Source organism: Narcine bancroftii, chromosome 4, assembly GCF_036971445.1.
Source record: "Narcine bancroftii isolate sNarBan1 chromosome 4, sNarBan1.hap1, whole genome shotgun sequence".
NCBI classification, from domain to species: domain Eukaryota; kingdom Metazoa; phylum Chordata; class Chondrichthyes; order Torpediniformes; family Narcinidae; genus Narcine; species Narcine bancroftii.
The window spans coordinates 4,916,527-4,932,104 of NC_091472.1; the positions used below are offsets into that span (position 1 = coordinate 4,916,527).

Here is a 15,578-nt window from a genome sequence, read left to right on the forward strand (position 1 = left end):
TCCAGCATCCACCCTGCATCGTTGGAGATGCAAGGGACCTGCCTCTTCCACTGCACCAACTGCTGTCACAAGCTGCTTTGTGGCCCTGTCCGGAGGTGCAGAGACCTCTCTTTGACACCCCTTCTCAAGATAAGAGCCACTTGGGAGCTCTGTAAATTTTAGTCGGGAAATCTGGTTGTTCAACACAGTCTGAAAAGTCCAGAGTCTGGAAAAATAAGTAGAATTCAGTTTCTAGGTTTGTCAGTTTTCCATGTTATATTTTGTCAAGTCTATTGTCATCTGATTGTACAAGCACAACGTGACGAAATAGCATTCTCCAGTCCTCGGCGGGGAAACACGCAGACACACATACAGACAAAAAATACATACACAGGACCAATATTTCATGTAAACAAATAAATAAATTCGTATTGTTTCATGAATATGAGAGTCTCGGGGAGGGTCAGTGCGAGCCATTCCTTTGGTCGTCCACCGTTCTCACTGCCTGTGGGAAGAAGCTGTTCCTCAGCCTGGTGGTGCCGGCTCTGATCCTCCTGGATCTCTTCCCCAACGGGAGCAGCTGAACGTTGCTGTGTGTGGGGAGGGAGGGGGTCCTTCATGATTTTGCATGACAACGATCCCGTTAGATCACATTAATGAGTCGGGGGAGGGGAGAGTCCAGTGATCCTCTCTGCCACTCTTATGGTCCTGTGGGATTGACCTCCGATCCATTTCTCTGCAGTAACCGTCCCACATTACAACACTTATTTTCAGAATTTGTACTTGATAATACTTCTGTTCAAATCTAGACTGCTAAAGACCAAGCTGAGTAACAGGAGCCCATCTCCTGGGCCTGGGGTGTATTCTCCCTCTATAACACACCTTGTTTTTGCTTCCCAGTGGGGCTGCTGGAACCACGCAATCTTCGGGTTTCTGACGAATGGTACACTCGATTCCGTGTGACTTGGGACCCCGCTCCATCACCGGTGCTAGGGTACAAGCTTGTTTATCAGCCCACAGGTAGGTTCGTCTCTGCTGCACCTGCCATCAATGTTCGTCTTTTATTTGTTTTTCCTTAAAGGACTTAGGGCTTTTTAAGGCCTCCGTAAAACACCAAAGTCTTCAGATACTGTGATTGTGGTCAAAATGACGGAGGAACTCAGCGTCCGTATATTACCAATGTTTCGGACCTGTAGCCTTCTTTGGGTTTTACTCATACCTTGAGGAAGGGCTCTGGCCCGAAACATTCGTTCTATAGACTCTGAGGGACTTGTTTGTAAAGAACACAGTGCAGATCGCTTGACCCATGATGTTGTGCCAACCTACATAAAATTTTTCTCCTCCTAACTTATCTGAAGCCGATAACGCTCGGCCGATTCTTACCGTTTCTGGAGTTCTTGTGATGAGTCCGATAACAGAAATGAAAATGCATGTAGAATCCTTTAAACTTGTGGTTCTCAACCTTTCACATCCCACTTTAAGTAATCCCTATGCCATAGGTGCTCTATGATCAGTAAGGGATTAGTGGGTGGAAAGAAAAAGGCTGAGAACCATTGGTTTAAACAGTCAATAGTGTAATATGCTTCTCAGGAACACTTTCATGCAAATCTTGATACCAGTCCACACAACAAGATATGAAGACACAAGGTTGGTTGGTTGGTTGTGAATTGTATCTCAAAGAAGGACAGAGGGTTAAGGAGTCAAGCTCAGAAGTCTGCAGACACTGTGGTTGAAGTAAAAACACAAGGCTGGAGAGAGTCAGCAGGTCAAACAGGGACCTTCATACCGCAAAGATAAAGATAAAGACCGACATTTTGGGCTTGAGTCTTTCATGGAGGTGTGGAAAAATGTCGGCAGGCGTCCAAACAAAACGGTGGGGTCGGGAGAGGTGTGGGGAGGAGCACAGGCAGGAGGTGGATAAAGGAGGGAGAGGACAGCAGCAAACAGAGGGAGGAGGAATGTGTCTCTCTGTGAGTAGGGAGGGAAGGGGGTGGTGAGTTAAGATTGGTTGGTTGCTCAAGGTATTGAGTCCAGAAGTTGGGATGTTAGGTAAAGTTGTAGAAGACATTAGTGAGGCCAAATATGGTCACTGAACTACAGGAAAGGTATCAATAAGATTGAAAGAGTGCAGAGAAGATTTACTAGGATGTTGCCCGGACTTCAGGAACTGAGGTACAAGGAAAGATTAGGACTTTATTCCCTGGAGTGAAGAAGAATGAGGGTAGAATTGATTGAGGTATTTAAAATTATGAGGGGGACAGACAGAGTAAATGTAGGTAAGATTTTTCCACTGAGGGTGGGTGAGATACAAATCAGAGGACAGGGATTAAGGGAAAAATTTAGGGGGATCATGACGGGGACCTTCTTCACACAGAGAGTGGTGAGAGGGTGGACTGAGCTGCCAGCTGAAGTGGTGAATATCTTTCTTTGGCTTGGCTTCGCGGACGAAGATTTATGGAGGGGGTAAAAAGTCCACGTCAGCTGCAGGCTCGTTTGTGGCTGACAAGTCCGATGCGGGACAGGCAGACACGATTGCAGCGGTTGCAGGGGAAAATTAGTTGGTTGGGGTTGGGTGTTGGGTTTTTCCTCCTTTGCCTTTTGTCAGTGAGGTAGGCTCTGCGGTCTTCTTCAAAGGAGGTTGCTGCCCGCCGATCTGTGAGGCGCCAAGATGCACGGTTTGAGGCGATATCAGCCCACTGGCGGTGGTCAATGTGGCAGGCACCAAGAGATTTCTTTAGGCAGTCCTTGTACCTTTTCTTTGGTGCACCTCTGTCACGGTGGCCAGTGGAGAGCTCGCCATATAACACGATCTTGGGAAGGCGATGGTCCTCCATTCTGGAGACGTGACCCATCCAGCGCAGCTGGATCTTCAGCAGCGTGGACTCGATGCTGTCGACCTCTGCCATCTCGAGTACTTCGACGTTAGGGATGAAAGCGCTCCAATGAATGTTGAGGATGGAGCGGAGACAACGCTGGTGGAAGCGTTCTAGGAGCCGTAGGTGGTGCCGGTAGAGGACCCATGATTCGGAGCCGAACAGGAGTGTGGGTATGACAACGGCTCTGTATACGCTTATCTTTGTGAGGTTTTTCAGTTGGTTGTTTTTCCAGACTCTTTTGTGTAGTCTTCCAAAGGCGCTATTTGCCTTGGCGAGTCTGTTGTCTATCTCATTGTCGATCCTTGCATCTGATGAAATGGTGCAGCCGAGATAGGTAAACTGGTTGACCGTTTTGAGTTTTGTGTGCCCGATGGAGATGTGGGGGGGCTGGTAATCATGGTGGGGAGCTGGCTGATGGAGGACCTCAGTTTTCTTTAGGCTGACTTCCAGGCCAAACATTTTGGCAGTTTCCGCAAAGCAGGACGTCAAGCGCTGAAGAGCTGGCTCTGAATGGGCAACTAAAGCGGCATCGTCTGCAAAGAGTAGTTCACGGACAAGTTTCTCTTGTGTCTTGGTGTGAGCTTGCAGGCGCCTCAGATTGAAGAGACTGCCATCCGTGCGGTACCGGATGTAAACAGCGTCTTCATTGTTGGGGTCTTTCATGGCTTGGTTCAGCATCATGCTGAAGAAGATTGAAAAGAGGGTTGGTGCCAGAACACAGCCTTGCTTCACGCCATTGTTAATGGAGAAGGGTTCAGAGAGCTCATTGCTGTATCTGACCCGACCTTGTTGGTTTTCGTGCAGTTGGATAATCATGTTGAGGAACTTTGGGGGACATCCGATGCGCTCTAGTATTTGGTGAATATGGGCTCAATTTTAAGCACTGAAGAAGAATTTAGACAAGTACATGGATGGGAGTCATATGGAGGGATATGGACACAGTACAGATCAGTGAGATTAGGCAAAAAAATGGATTAGCATTGACTAGAAGGGCTGAAGGGGCCTGTTTGTGTGTTGTAATGTGCTATGGTTCTATGTCTCGAAGACAATTGGAAAGGGAAAGGAGTAGGCAAAGCAGAAACCGCTGTTAATGCCTGCAGTGAACTGGAATTCACTGTCTATGTATTGTTCAGATGGCAGGCTCCTCCCCTGGCTTCACCCTCACCTACCCCAATCTAAACCCTGCTTGTCCTGCCTTACCTTAGATTCACCTGAGGACTATTGTGTCCACTGGCCATTGATCGTAAGCTATTAAAAGCCTGTTTGTACACCTCACTGGTCTCTGAGGGCATTCAGTGGCGTTACAAGGCCGTCCGGTTGGAGAGTGCCCAGATGGAAAATCAACGCAGATGGGATCAGAGGATTAAGGAAGTGTATTGCCCAGATCTGAGGGCCCTGGAAATGGAAGGCTTGACTTTAATTGGCTACGAAAGTCATGGGATCGAAGGAACCTTGGTGGTGTGGATAAAAAAATAACAATTGCATGTAGAAAGCAGAGAATAGTAGTGGAAGGAAAAGTATTCTGCCTGGAGGTCAGTGACTAGTGGAGTACTGCAGGGGTTGATTCTGGGACCCCTGCTCTTTGTACTTTTTATTAAAGATCTGGATGAAGAGGCAGAAGGATGGGCCAGTAAATTTGTGGATGATATGAAGGTTGAAGGAGTTGTGGAGGGAGCTGAGATGTTTTTGAAAGATATAGACAGGATGCAAAGTTGGGCAGAAAAGTGGCATATGGAGTTCAAACCGGAGAAGTGTGAGGTGATGCACCTTGGAAGGACCAACCAGAAGGCTGAGAACAGGGTTAATGGTTGGTTACTTTAGAGTATGGATAAATGGAGGGACCTCTGGATTCAAATCCATACATCCCTCAAGGTCGCCGCAGAGTTTGATTGGATAGTTAAGAAGGCCAATGGGATGCTGGGCTTGGACTAGCAAATACCAGAGGACATGTGTACAAAGTGAAGGGAGAGAAGATTAGGGGAGGCGTCAAGGGTAAGTTTTTTTTTAACACAGAGAATTGTGGGTGCCTGGAATGCCTTGGTGGGAATGGGGGTGGAGGCTGGAATAAGGATGGAAGAAAAATAGAGGGTTACGGGCCAGGGAGCATTTAGGAGATTTTTTAAAGGAACCTGTACTGTGCTGTAGTTTTCTATGAAGGGCCAGAATGGGGAAGGTGGACCTCTCTGTAAAGAGCTGTCGGTTTGACAGTTTGATGCTGCTCTATTTATAATTCCTCATGTGTTAATGAAAAACAAATACAAAAAGAATTTACATTGAGCCAGCGGGGGATGGGGGGGTGTTGTTAGGTTCCACGTCTGGCTTTCTTGCATCTGTTTTGTTCCCTACGACCCCTGAGGTATTATCACTTTGATGAAGTTTAGGCAAACCATTACGAGCCTGGAAACGTCATGGGGCTGTTCTGTCATCATAACTAGTGTCATAATTGAATGGGATGTTGCAGGATTAATTAAGGCAGAAGGAAGGGGCTCTGTGTAGTATTCAGCGCAATCTCCAATAAAGTGTATGAACTTCAGCCACAAACAGCTTTCACTTAGTTTGACATCTGGTTCTGGATGGAACCACAAGGAAAATACTGGCGCAAGAAGTTGTGTTCGAACACAATGAGGGGAGGGAATTGGAACATTTTGTCATGGTTTTTAGGCAAAAAGATGAAAATAACCATCAGCCCAATTACTCCTTGCCCCAGGCACATGAAATAGCATTTAAACCATCCACAAATGTAAACAAAACAATTAAGACCCTGTTCAGTAGTTGACATCGAGTGAGAACTCTATTTGCTGTATTTCTGTAGTTCATCGAGATAAATGTCCATCTTACTGTGAATTTGAGAAGAAACATGCAATTGTGCAACCCAATATCTTCCATTTCAATTCCCCGTCCCATTCCCTCGCTGACCTATCTGGATCAGACTGAGACCACCCGCAAACTGAAGGAACAACACCTCATCTTCCGTCTGGGTACCCTCCAACCAGATGGCATTAATATCGACTTCTCTGGATTTTGTTAAACACTCCCCTCCTCTCCCCACCCCCCACAACGTCTTCCCCACCTCTGTTCACCTCCCTTTTCCTTCTATCTCCTTTCACACAGATAACACTGCTCTTGACCCAATTGTTACTGAAATAATTTGCTTGAGAAAAATTGTCACTGACCCATTTCTTTTGGAGTTATGAAACCGTCCACATAACGAGTCAATGAGGGACAATTAAAACAATGGTTTTCAAACTTTTTCTTACCACCCAAATACCACGTTAAGCAATCTCTTATTAATCACAGAACACTGATGGCATAGGGATTACTTAAAGTGGGATGTGAGAGGAAAGAAAAAAGTTGAGAACCTCTGGATTAACACCTTTTGTTGGTCTGGAGGAGTCTCTGTTATGAAATATCCTGTTCTTTGTGTTTATTCTTTGCTTATTCCTTGAAGAAGGACTCAGGCCCAAAACGTTGGTAATATATTGTTGTCTCCTCTGGACACTGAAAGACCAGCTGAGTTCCTCCAGCAGTCCGGTGTGTTTTTAACCCAGTTTTACTGACTGCCACCATTTTCCCTTGCCATTCCTGTGTTCAATTCATGTTTTGCTATCATCTGACTGTGTACATTTATAACCAGACAAATCAGTGTTTCTCCAGACCTCGATGCATGTGCATACTGTTACAAGTCCAGCGGACCCCAAATCCCAGCAGCAATAGAAATTCACCAAGACAAATAGTTACTTAAAAGTTGCTTTTAATTTTCTTTAAACATAAAAACAGAATCAAACTTTAACTTGTTCCTATTAACTTCAACCCCCCTTCTAATCTCTAAGCGCACGTGCATGTAACGTGGATCTGTTCAGGAAAGTTCTTTGATTCACAGTCCAATCTCCTCCAAGTTCACCGGTATCATGCAATTCTTTATACTGTGCACAAATTTTAACATTTAGGAATTTTTACCAGGCTCTGGTGATTAAACCTAAATGGTTCCCGCTCAGGAAAGATCTTGGTGGTTTCAGAGAGAAATTTGTTGCTCGTTGCACCCACACAAACTGATTTCCTCCGACCAGTCATTTCAGTGTCTTGCTGAAGAAACTTGCCCCATCATGGGTTTTCCAGACGATCACCTCTTCTTCCTGGTCACCACGGAGTTCCTCTTGTTTCCCTGATTTCATGAGAAACACTCTATCCAGCCGTTTCCTCTTGTAAGGACCATCAGGGTTTTCAACAGGCTGAACTCAGAACCTATCTTCAGAATGGAGTCTTTAACAAGCCTGCCAGCTTGCCATATTACAGCCTCCAAAAGCTACTATAAGAACTGAATTCTCTCTCTGTTTTCAAAACCACATGATTGCTGGCACAGAAATCCGTTTCTGCCTGGGCATCTGTTGTTTTAAAGACAATAGTCCATTTACTCCACAACATGAGTCCAATTAACACCTACTTGTGAAGTCTCCATAGGCCGTCTCCAAAGTTTCTGTAAAGTTACTGTGTGGATCTGAAGTCTCTGCTTATGCAAAGCTCTTGCATTTCAAATGAGATGTCTTTTGTGAAGTGTTACTCTGTGAAGTGACCTACACGAAACCCCAACAATCTATCTCTTTTAAATATTATAATATATATCATACCCCATAACAGTACACACATAACACACAGTATAGAATAATCACATATATCCAACATCAAAGTACTCGAGATGGCAGAGGCCGACAGCATCGAGTCCACGCTGCTGAAGATCCAACTGCGCTGGGTAGGTCACGTCTCCAGAATGGAGGACCATCGGCTTCCCAAGATCGTGTTATATGGCGAGCTCTCCACTGGCCACCGAGACAGAGGTGCACCAAAGAAGAGGTACAAGGACTGCCTAAAGAAATCTCTTGGTGCCTGCCACATTGACCACCGCCAGTGGGCTGATCTCGCCTCAAACCGTGCATCTTGGCGCCTCACAGATCGGCGGGCAGCAACCTCCTTTGAAGAAGACCGCAGAGCCCACCTCACTGACAAAAGACAAAGGAGGAAAAACCCAACACCCAACCCCAACCCACCAATTTTCCCTTGCAACCGCTGCAACCGTGCCTGCCTGTCCCGCATCGGGCTTGTCAGTCACCAACGAGCCTGCAGCAGACGTGGACATACCCCTCCATAAATCTTCGTCCGCGAAGCCAAGCCAAGAAATATATATATAAATATTTTGGAATGCCCAATGCATGACCATTGATTTGAAATTTTCCTCTTTGGAAAGTTCACCAGGGAAGATGTTAGGCATCTAAGGGAGTGTTTCCCACCTAGTTGGCCATGGTCCACTGGTAGGCCACAGTCTTCATTATGGGTCTTTAAAAATGATGACTAAGGTACTTTAAATTAGATAAAGGTGTGTTTCTTACAGAGCCAGGACCAGTGCCAGATTATTTTGCCCTCTAGGCCGAGCTGAGCGTGGGGGTTTATGGGGTGCTGACCAGTTGCAATACCTGATGTGATGTTTGACGTTCCCTCTACCACTTCCTCCCTCTGCCTTACCAGACTAACACGCGTGCTTGTAGCGCGTTAACCAGAACCGCATCATTCAACAGCGCCCCTCTGAGGTCTGCGCCCTAGATGGAAACCTAATTGGCCTAATGGTAGCGCCGGCCCTGTCCAGAGCTGCCTTTGACCTGAAAATGTTGCTCAGTCATTGTCACTAGTGGGCCATGGGATGTTAGGCCAGAAGCCAGGTGGGCCCAGACCAAAAATGGTTGAGGTCCACTGGTTTAAGACTTGACCCTAACCAGTTTGACAGGCAAGGGCCAATTTGAGACTGACCTGGAAATATGTCCAAAATAATTTCTACCTGTCTGAGGTTGTAACACAGATTTTCAGTAAATGCCAGCTTTTGTCTTCTCCAGTTTTTGTCAAACCCCTTCCCTCAAGTCCCTCTCCTCCCTATCCCTTTTCCCCCTTTCCTCAAGTTCCCCAACCTTTTTCCTTCTCTCTCCATTCAGCAAGCTACCCTCTCCTCCCATCAACAAAATTAACCGATCAGAGACTTCTCGTATTGTTTCACAGATTTTAACTTAATATTTTAAATTTAGACACACAGCACGATCACAGGCTCCTCCGGCCCAATTAACCTACAAGCCCAGTAAGTTTTAGGAGGAAAGTGGAGTGCCCAGAAGAAACCCGCGTAGAGATGGGGAGAACGTACAAATGGCTTACAGACAGCGCTGGATTCAAATTCATGTTGCTGGCGCTGTAACAGTGTTGCGTTAATCGCTAGGCTAACCGTGAAGGGCCCTTTAATTTCACATGATAGATCACGGCAGCTTCCACTGCTCTCCGACTCTGAAATCTGTTTCTGCAAACACATATATTTATAGAACGACAAAAAGGCTGCTACAGAAAATAGGATTAGATCGTGGAAGAAACCCATTGAAAATAACATCAAGAAGTTTATTACGAGTCTTTGTACATTAAAAACTTGGTTATGTTTAACTTGAAGAAGAATGCCTCAATAACCACTGTTAACATCCCTGATGATGGTTGAGGCTACAATTTAGCTTGCAAATAATATCTCACTGAACAGATGCTGTATTAAGATGAACCTTGAGGAAGGTTTCAAGCCCAAAACGTTGGTTATGTGTCTTTGTCTATATAGAGTAACCTGCTAAGTTTCTCCAGCATTGGGTTTCACCTCAAGCAAGGTGCCTTCAGACGTTCGTGTTTCCCTTGTGTATTAAAATGGACTGTTTGCCAATTATGTTAGTGACCGTTGTCCAGATGCCATGGTATGATGCTGTTTTGCCACAGGCACTGTATTTTTGTGTACACCTGGCCTACCTCCCCTTTGTAACTCCTCCCCCTGGACTTCCCCAATAATGGTGGTTACACCCAAGTCCCTCCCTCAGTCCAGGAATCGGGCCAGTGTCCAGTTTAATGGTAACAAAAGCCTGTCATCCAGTAACTCCAGTCTTTTGGCATAATTGATAAAATGTTTATCCACATCCCTTATCAGGACTCCGCTTTTTTCTGTTCCATCCTCCTTCCTGTTAGCCTGTGCTCCTCCCTCTGCCCCTCCTTCCTTCTCTTCCCCCCCCCCCCCCCCCCCACCAACTTTGCCACCCCACCTAATTATTCAGGCATCTGCCTGCTTTCGCTTCCACCTGAGGAAGGGCTCCAGGCCCGAAACATTGGTTACCTTTCCCAAGGACGCAGAGTTTCCCCGGCACGTTTGACTTTTGCTTCTCTGCCTCTGGTTTTCTTTTAACAAAGCTTAACTTGGGTGGCGGCGGACTCTTCCAGGTACCGACGAGAGAATGGAGGTGTTTGTCGGAGATGTGACATCCTACACGCCTCAGAACCTGAAGCCTGGCACACCATATGATGTGAAAGTCTACGCCACTTACGAATCAGGAACCAGTGAAGCTTTGACAGGCCAAGGCACCACCTGTGAGTTGATATGAGGGGCATTTTACTGAGACAAGCAGTGGGTCTTTCATCTTATTTGGTGTACGGTCACCTATGTCTTCTAGAACATTCCAGCATAGAAATCAGGATCTACATTCCCTGTAGACTCTGGTGAGCTATTATTCTGTGTCGTCCCACTGACCTGCACCCAGTCCATACCCCTCCTATTCTTTTTAAATGTTAAACTGAGCCCACGTTCACCACCTCAGCAGGCAGCTCATTCCACACTCCCTGTCTGAAGAAACTGCACCCCCTCAATTTCTCCCCTTTCACCCTTAACCCATGTCCCCTGGTTTGTATCTCACCTCTCGAACTTATCAGTAACGAAATGCTCTGCTATCGAAGATCAGTAGGTGGAAGCTTCCCTCTCTGTGTGGCTGGTAGAGGCGCATGGCTGGGTCTTGCAGATCCCGGTGGGGGGAGGGCGGGGGGTGCACTTTGGAAAATCGAATGTCATTCATGTCACAGGGGTGGCTTTGCATCAGTTGCCACTTTAATCACCCCTTTTGCACTGTAGCAGAACTATTTTGCAAAGCTAATTTGAAATATTACCTTCCCTTCAAGTGCGTGATTAGTATTGCACTGGATGTGTCAGAGCAGGGACCCTAATTAATTGTGCGTGCAAGTGATTTGTGCAAAACAATTCAGAGGTTGGGTGGGCATTACCATTGCTGGTGCAGTCGATAGCGAGGAAATTTGATGAAGACTTCTGCAGGACATCCATCAGACAGAAATTTCAGTGGAACATTGTGAAGGGTGAACCATGCAAAATGGCATTTGAGTTAACTATAGCAGATAACGAATCCAAAGAAACTGTGCATTACAGAGCGAATAAAAAGATTCCGTGAACAGACTGTAAATCAATAAAGGGCACAAGTAAGAATCCTTGAATGAGCCTCCATCCCCTTTTCCATGGGTGCCCTGTCCCAAGAATTAACTGGGAAAGTGACATTGACCGAACGCCAGCGTCAAATGATGTCATTTCATGCTGGGGGGTTAACCGCCTCTACCCCTTTGCATATCCCCGACATTTGCTGACACCGGTTTGTTGACGAAAGGGGCAGCAGAGAGTCACCCGTTCCCAGTTGAAGGTAGAAAACTCCAATCCCCCGGGGATGGGTTGTGTTCGGTGGAAAAGTAATTAGTGTCCCAGTTAAAGGTGGCCAAGTGGACTTAGCACAAGGGGCTTCCTATTCCCAGGACACAACCATTTAACTGGGATGCCAGTGGGAAAAGGGGCTTCCGATTGAGTTTGTCGTTGAGGAGTCTGATGGTGGAGCTTTTCCTGAACCTGGTGGTGTGAGTCTTGTGGCTCCTAGACCTTTTTCCTGATGGCAGCAGCAAGAATAGAGCAGGCGCCGGGTGGTGTGGATTATTTACTCTGTTCAATCCGGATGCTCGATTTCCAGCATTCAGCATGTGAGGTAATGATGTGGTGGGTTTAGCGTGGTAGTGTGGAATTGCTGACTGGAGACGCACGGTCCTCAAATTCCTCCTTCGCTGGGGATTTTTCTCTCTCTTGTGTCCAGGTAGGAGGTATCCTAATTGATGACTGACTGTATTGGTCACTCAGTGACCCCTGAGGAGTGGTGGCATGCCATTCTCAGGATGATAGTAGGTGAACTGAATGGACGTTCACCTTCCCCTCCGCAGTCACTGCCATTCTCAGAACATTGTCACAAATCCTCATATGGTTGGTAACAGCTCGGCCGGATTTGATTTGTTCTAAACAAGCAATAATTTTTTTTTCTCTCTCCCTCTTTCTCTCGTCTACCAGTGTACCTGAACGTGACAGGGATCAACACGTACAATGTAGACTGGGACAGTTTCTGCCTCCAGTGGAACCCTCACAGGGAAGCCACCTCCTACAGGATAAAGCTGAAACCAGTTGATGGTAATTATAAAGAAACATGAAGGATTTCTGAACTTTAACAAAGCTGCTGCTTCGAAATATATCCTCCCTGTCTCCAAAATCCTCTGTTTGTATCCCAATTCCTACCGTGCCTCACTTGTTCAGTAGCTGAATCCTCTCTGACCTTTATTGGCTCCTGCCCCAGATGAAAATAGAATTTAAAATCTTTGCATTTGAATCTATCTGTTATCTCAGAAAGATTGCAGCAGAGAAGGGAACCAACCAGTCAGCAAAAGACTGCGGATTCATGACGTAGGAGCAGAATTAGGCCATACGACCCATCGGGTGCTGCGCCATGCAAACCGCGGCTGATATATTTTTCCTCTCAACCCACCACCACCATTCTCCTTCCTTCTCCCCATAACTTTGACACCTTCACTAATCAAGACTCTTATCACCGTCCGCATTAAATACTCCCAAGAACTTGGCCTCCACACCCGTCTGTGGCAACGAATTCCACAGATTCCGCCCCTCTCCAGCTGAAGAAATTTCTCCTCACATGAAGTATTCCATACACCGTCAGTGCTCTGTGATTTGTGTAAGAGATTACTTAAGGTGGGATGTGGGTGGGAAGAAAAAGTTTGAAAGCAACTGTTTTATTTGTACCTAATTGACTTGTTATGTGCACGGTTTCAAGACTCCAAAGGAAATGGGGCAATGACAATTTTTCTCAGGCAAAATATTTCAGTAACTATTGAGTCTAGAGCAGTGATTCTCAACTTTCCCTTCCCATAAGCCCTTTAAGCAATCCTTTACTAATCACAGAGCACCGATGACACCGATGTGAGTGGGAAGAAAAAGTTTGAAACCAGTTCTAAAAGGATGTTCTTTTATTCTGAGGCTGTGCCTTCTGGTCCTAGACTCTCCTACTGCTGGGAACATCATTTCCACATCCACCCTAAGCAGCACATTGAGTCTGTGGTGACTCGATTCAACGGCAGTCCACTGGTCCCACACCCCCACCACAACCTGCAGATGTTTCCCACCATTTACTTATCCCGTTCTCCTTTATGCCTCAGAAATGAATCCAATTTCAATGAACTGCATGAAGATTTTTCTCCACAACTTTGGTTCTTTTGAAGTTATCTTCCTTCATTATCCTCAGATGTTTTAGCCCCTTTGCCTCCGCACTTTCTGGAAGTAGATCTACGTATCTGAACCATAACTGAAGTACTTGTGCAAGTCTAACATTCTTTTTCTTATGGTTCCTTGTGCTGTCAAGTTTATTATTCTGTACAGTGTAATGAGGCCCTACTTAACTCGAAGTACCTCAATGGGATTTCCTCTCAATATCTCTGTTTCTGCGGAGATATCCCAGCTTCTCTGAAATAAGGATTCTCATTTCTGAAGCCTTTTTTAACTTTATTTAATTTCTTTCTCATCAGATATTTTTCACCTCTCTGCATCTATACTGGTCGGAAGTAGATATATGCATCTGAATCATAACTTGCGCACCCATTTAAAACAGATTTTTTTAGACATACAGCACGGTGATAGGCCCTTTCAGCCCATGAGCTCATGCCGCACAATTTACGCACAACTAACCTTCACCCCTGGTGTGTTTCAAATGGTGGGAGGAAACCAGAGCCCCCGGAGGAAACCCACGCAGACTTGGGGAGAATATACAAATTCCTTACAGACAGCGCGGAATTTTAACCCCGGTCCCATTCGCTGGTGCTGTAATAGCGTGGTGATAACCGCAACGCCGACTGTACCGCCAAACGTTGAAGGAATGTTTGGACAGATACATGGGTAGAATGTGTTTAAAGGGGTACAGGACGAATGCAAGCAAGTCGGTGGTGGGGGGGGGGGGGGGGGCGAGTGAGTGAGTGTAGGTGGAAAATCTTTTAGAAGTTGGGCCGAAGGACCTGCTTCGAGAATCAAGATTTCTTTATTGTGACGTAATATTACGGAACACGGGCAAAACACAGCGCAGCGGTTAAGTGCAACACCATTACGGTGTCAGCGATTGGGACCAGGGTTCAAATCTGGTACCGTCTGTCAGGAGTTGGCACATTCTCCCTGTGTCTGCGTGGGTTTTCCCCAGGGGTTCACCACTCAAAAACGTACTGAGGGTTGTAGATCAATTGGGTGATACTGGGCAGCACAGGCTCGTGGGACGAAAGGGCCTGTTACATTGCTGTATGTCTAACTTTAAAAAAAAACCATAATATTATATCTTCTGGCATAAGGCAGACAAATAATCACCATTCGTGACAGAGAGTGGTCACGCTGTAATGAACCCAGGTCACTGGAGCTGGGGAACAGGACAGCAACACCTGCACCATGGCGAACAGTGGCTCGGGAGTTGTGTGATCTGATGGGATTAAAGCAGTGGTTCACAACCTTTTTCTTTCCACTCACGCAATTGAGTAAACCCTCACTAACCACTTAGAGCATCCCGTGCTGCAGGTGTACTGTGGTTAGTCAGGGATTACTTAAGGTGCTCTGCAAGTGGAAAGAAAAGGTCGAGAACCACTGGGATAAAGTGACAGTTAATTTTCTTTCAGCTCCATCAGGGGAATGTTATGTTTTGTCAGTGACTCAACGTAACTGGAAAGAATTAATAAGACATCCCACGGCCAGGAATAAAAGGGGGGGTGGGGGGGAGATCAGATGGTGCAGGGGATTAAGCACTGGTACCAATTTTCAGTCACAGGGCTGTGGTTTGACTGCACTCCAGCCGAAAGTCTTTGCCCATATATGATAAATAGTTACTGACTTGGGAGAAGTCCCACGAGAAGTTTGTGGATCAGGACTCCCTGCATTCTTTCACAAGAGAAAAGAAACATACGAGGAGATACCTAAATTGACAAAAAAAATCTCCAACATTTGCTTATTTTTAGCTGCTCCCCTCTCAATATTAACTCCAGCAGTTCAAAGGGTAGAAGCTGTTGACTCTATATACCGCAACGTACAATGTATAAATATGTAAAAGCTCGCTACGATAAAGACTTCCGGAACTTGAAACCATCTGCTAACACTCAGGGGAATTGTAAGAAATCTGGAGACCAGGGTTATGACTCATGGAAGTAGACCCATTTTGGAATAGTGTGGACGCTGAGACAATTAATCATTGCTGGAATAACTCATCCTTGTTCTTGCAACCAAGAGATTAAAATGGAAATTAATTCCTGTCCAGTGCCGAGTTAGGAACACATGAAACTGTCATCACGTGTTATTAATACTCAGACTTAATTTGCAAAAGGCGGAATCAAACTTTGTTCAGTTACATAAATAATGCGCGTTCTCCCCCAACGTGACCGGGTTGGGTTTCCTCCCACGTTCCAAAGACGCATGGGGGTTGATTGGCCATGTGGGTGGAATCGGGTGACCCTGGGCTAGAAGGGCCTGTTACACGACGGCGTCTCCAA

At 46.0% G+C, this 15,578-nt stretch overlaps 1 protein-coding gene across 2 annotated transcripts in view; it reads left to right on the forward strand.

Annotated features, from left to right (window-relative positions):
• The window catches only part of col12a1a (collagen, type XII, alpha 1a), a 363,032-nt gene that overhangs the window by 215,544 nt on the left and 131,910 nt on the right, over nucleotides 1-15,578 (forward strand). For both annotated transcript variants that reach the window (XM_069930690.1, XM_069930692.1), the window contains exons 38-40: nucleotides 880-999; nucleotides 10,128-10,274; nucleotides 12,070-12,186. In XM_069930690.1, the coding sequence (XP_069786791.1) occupies nucleotides 880-999; nucleotides 10,128-10,274; nucleotides 12,070-12,186 (384 nt within the window). The remainder of the gene's footprint in view (nucleotides 1-879; nucleotides 1,000-10,127; nucleotides 10,275-12,069; nucleotides 12,187-15,578) is intronic.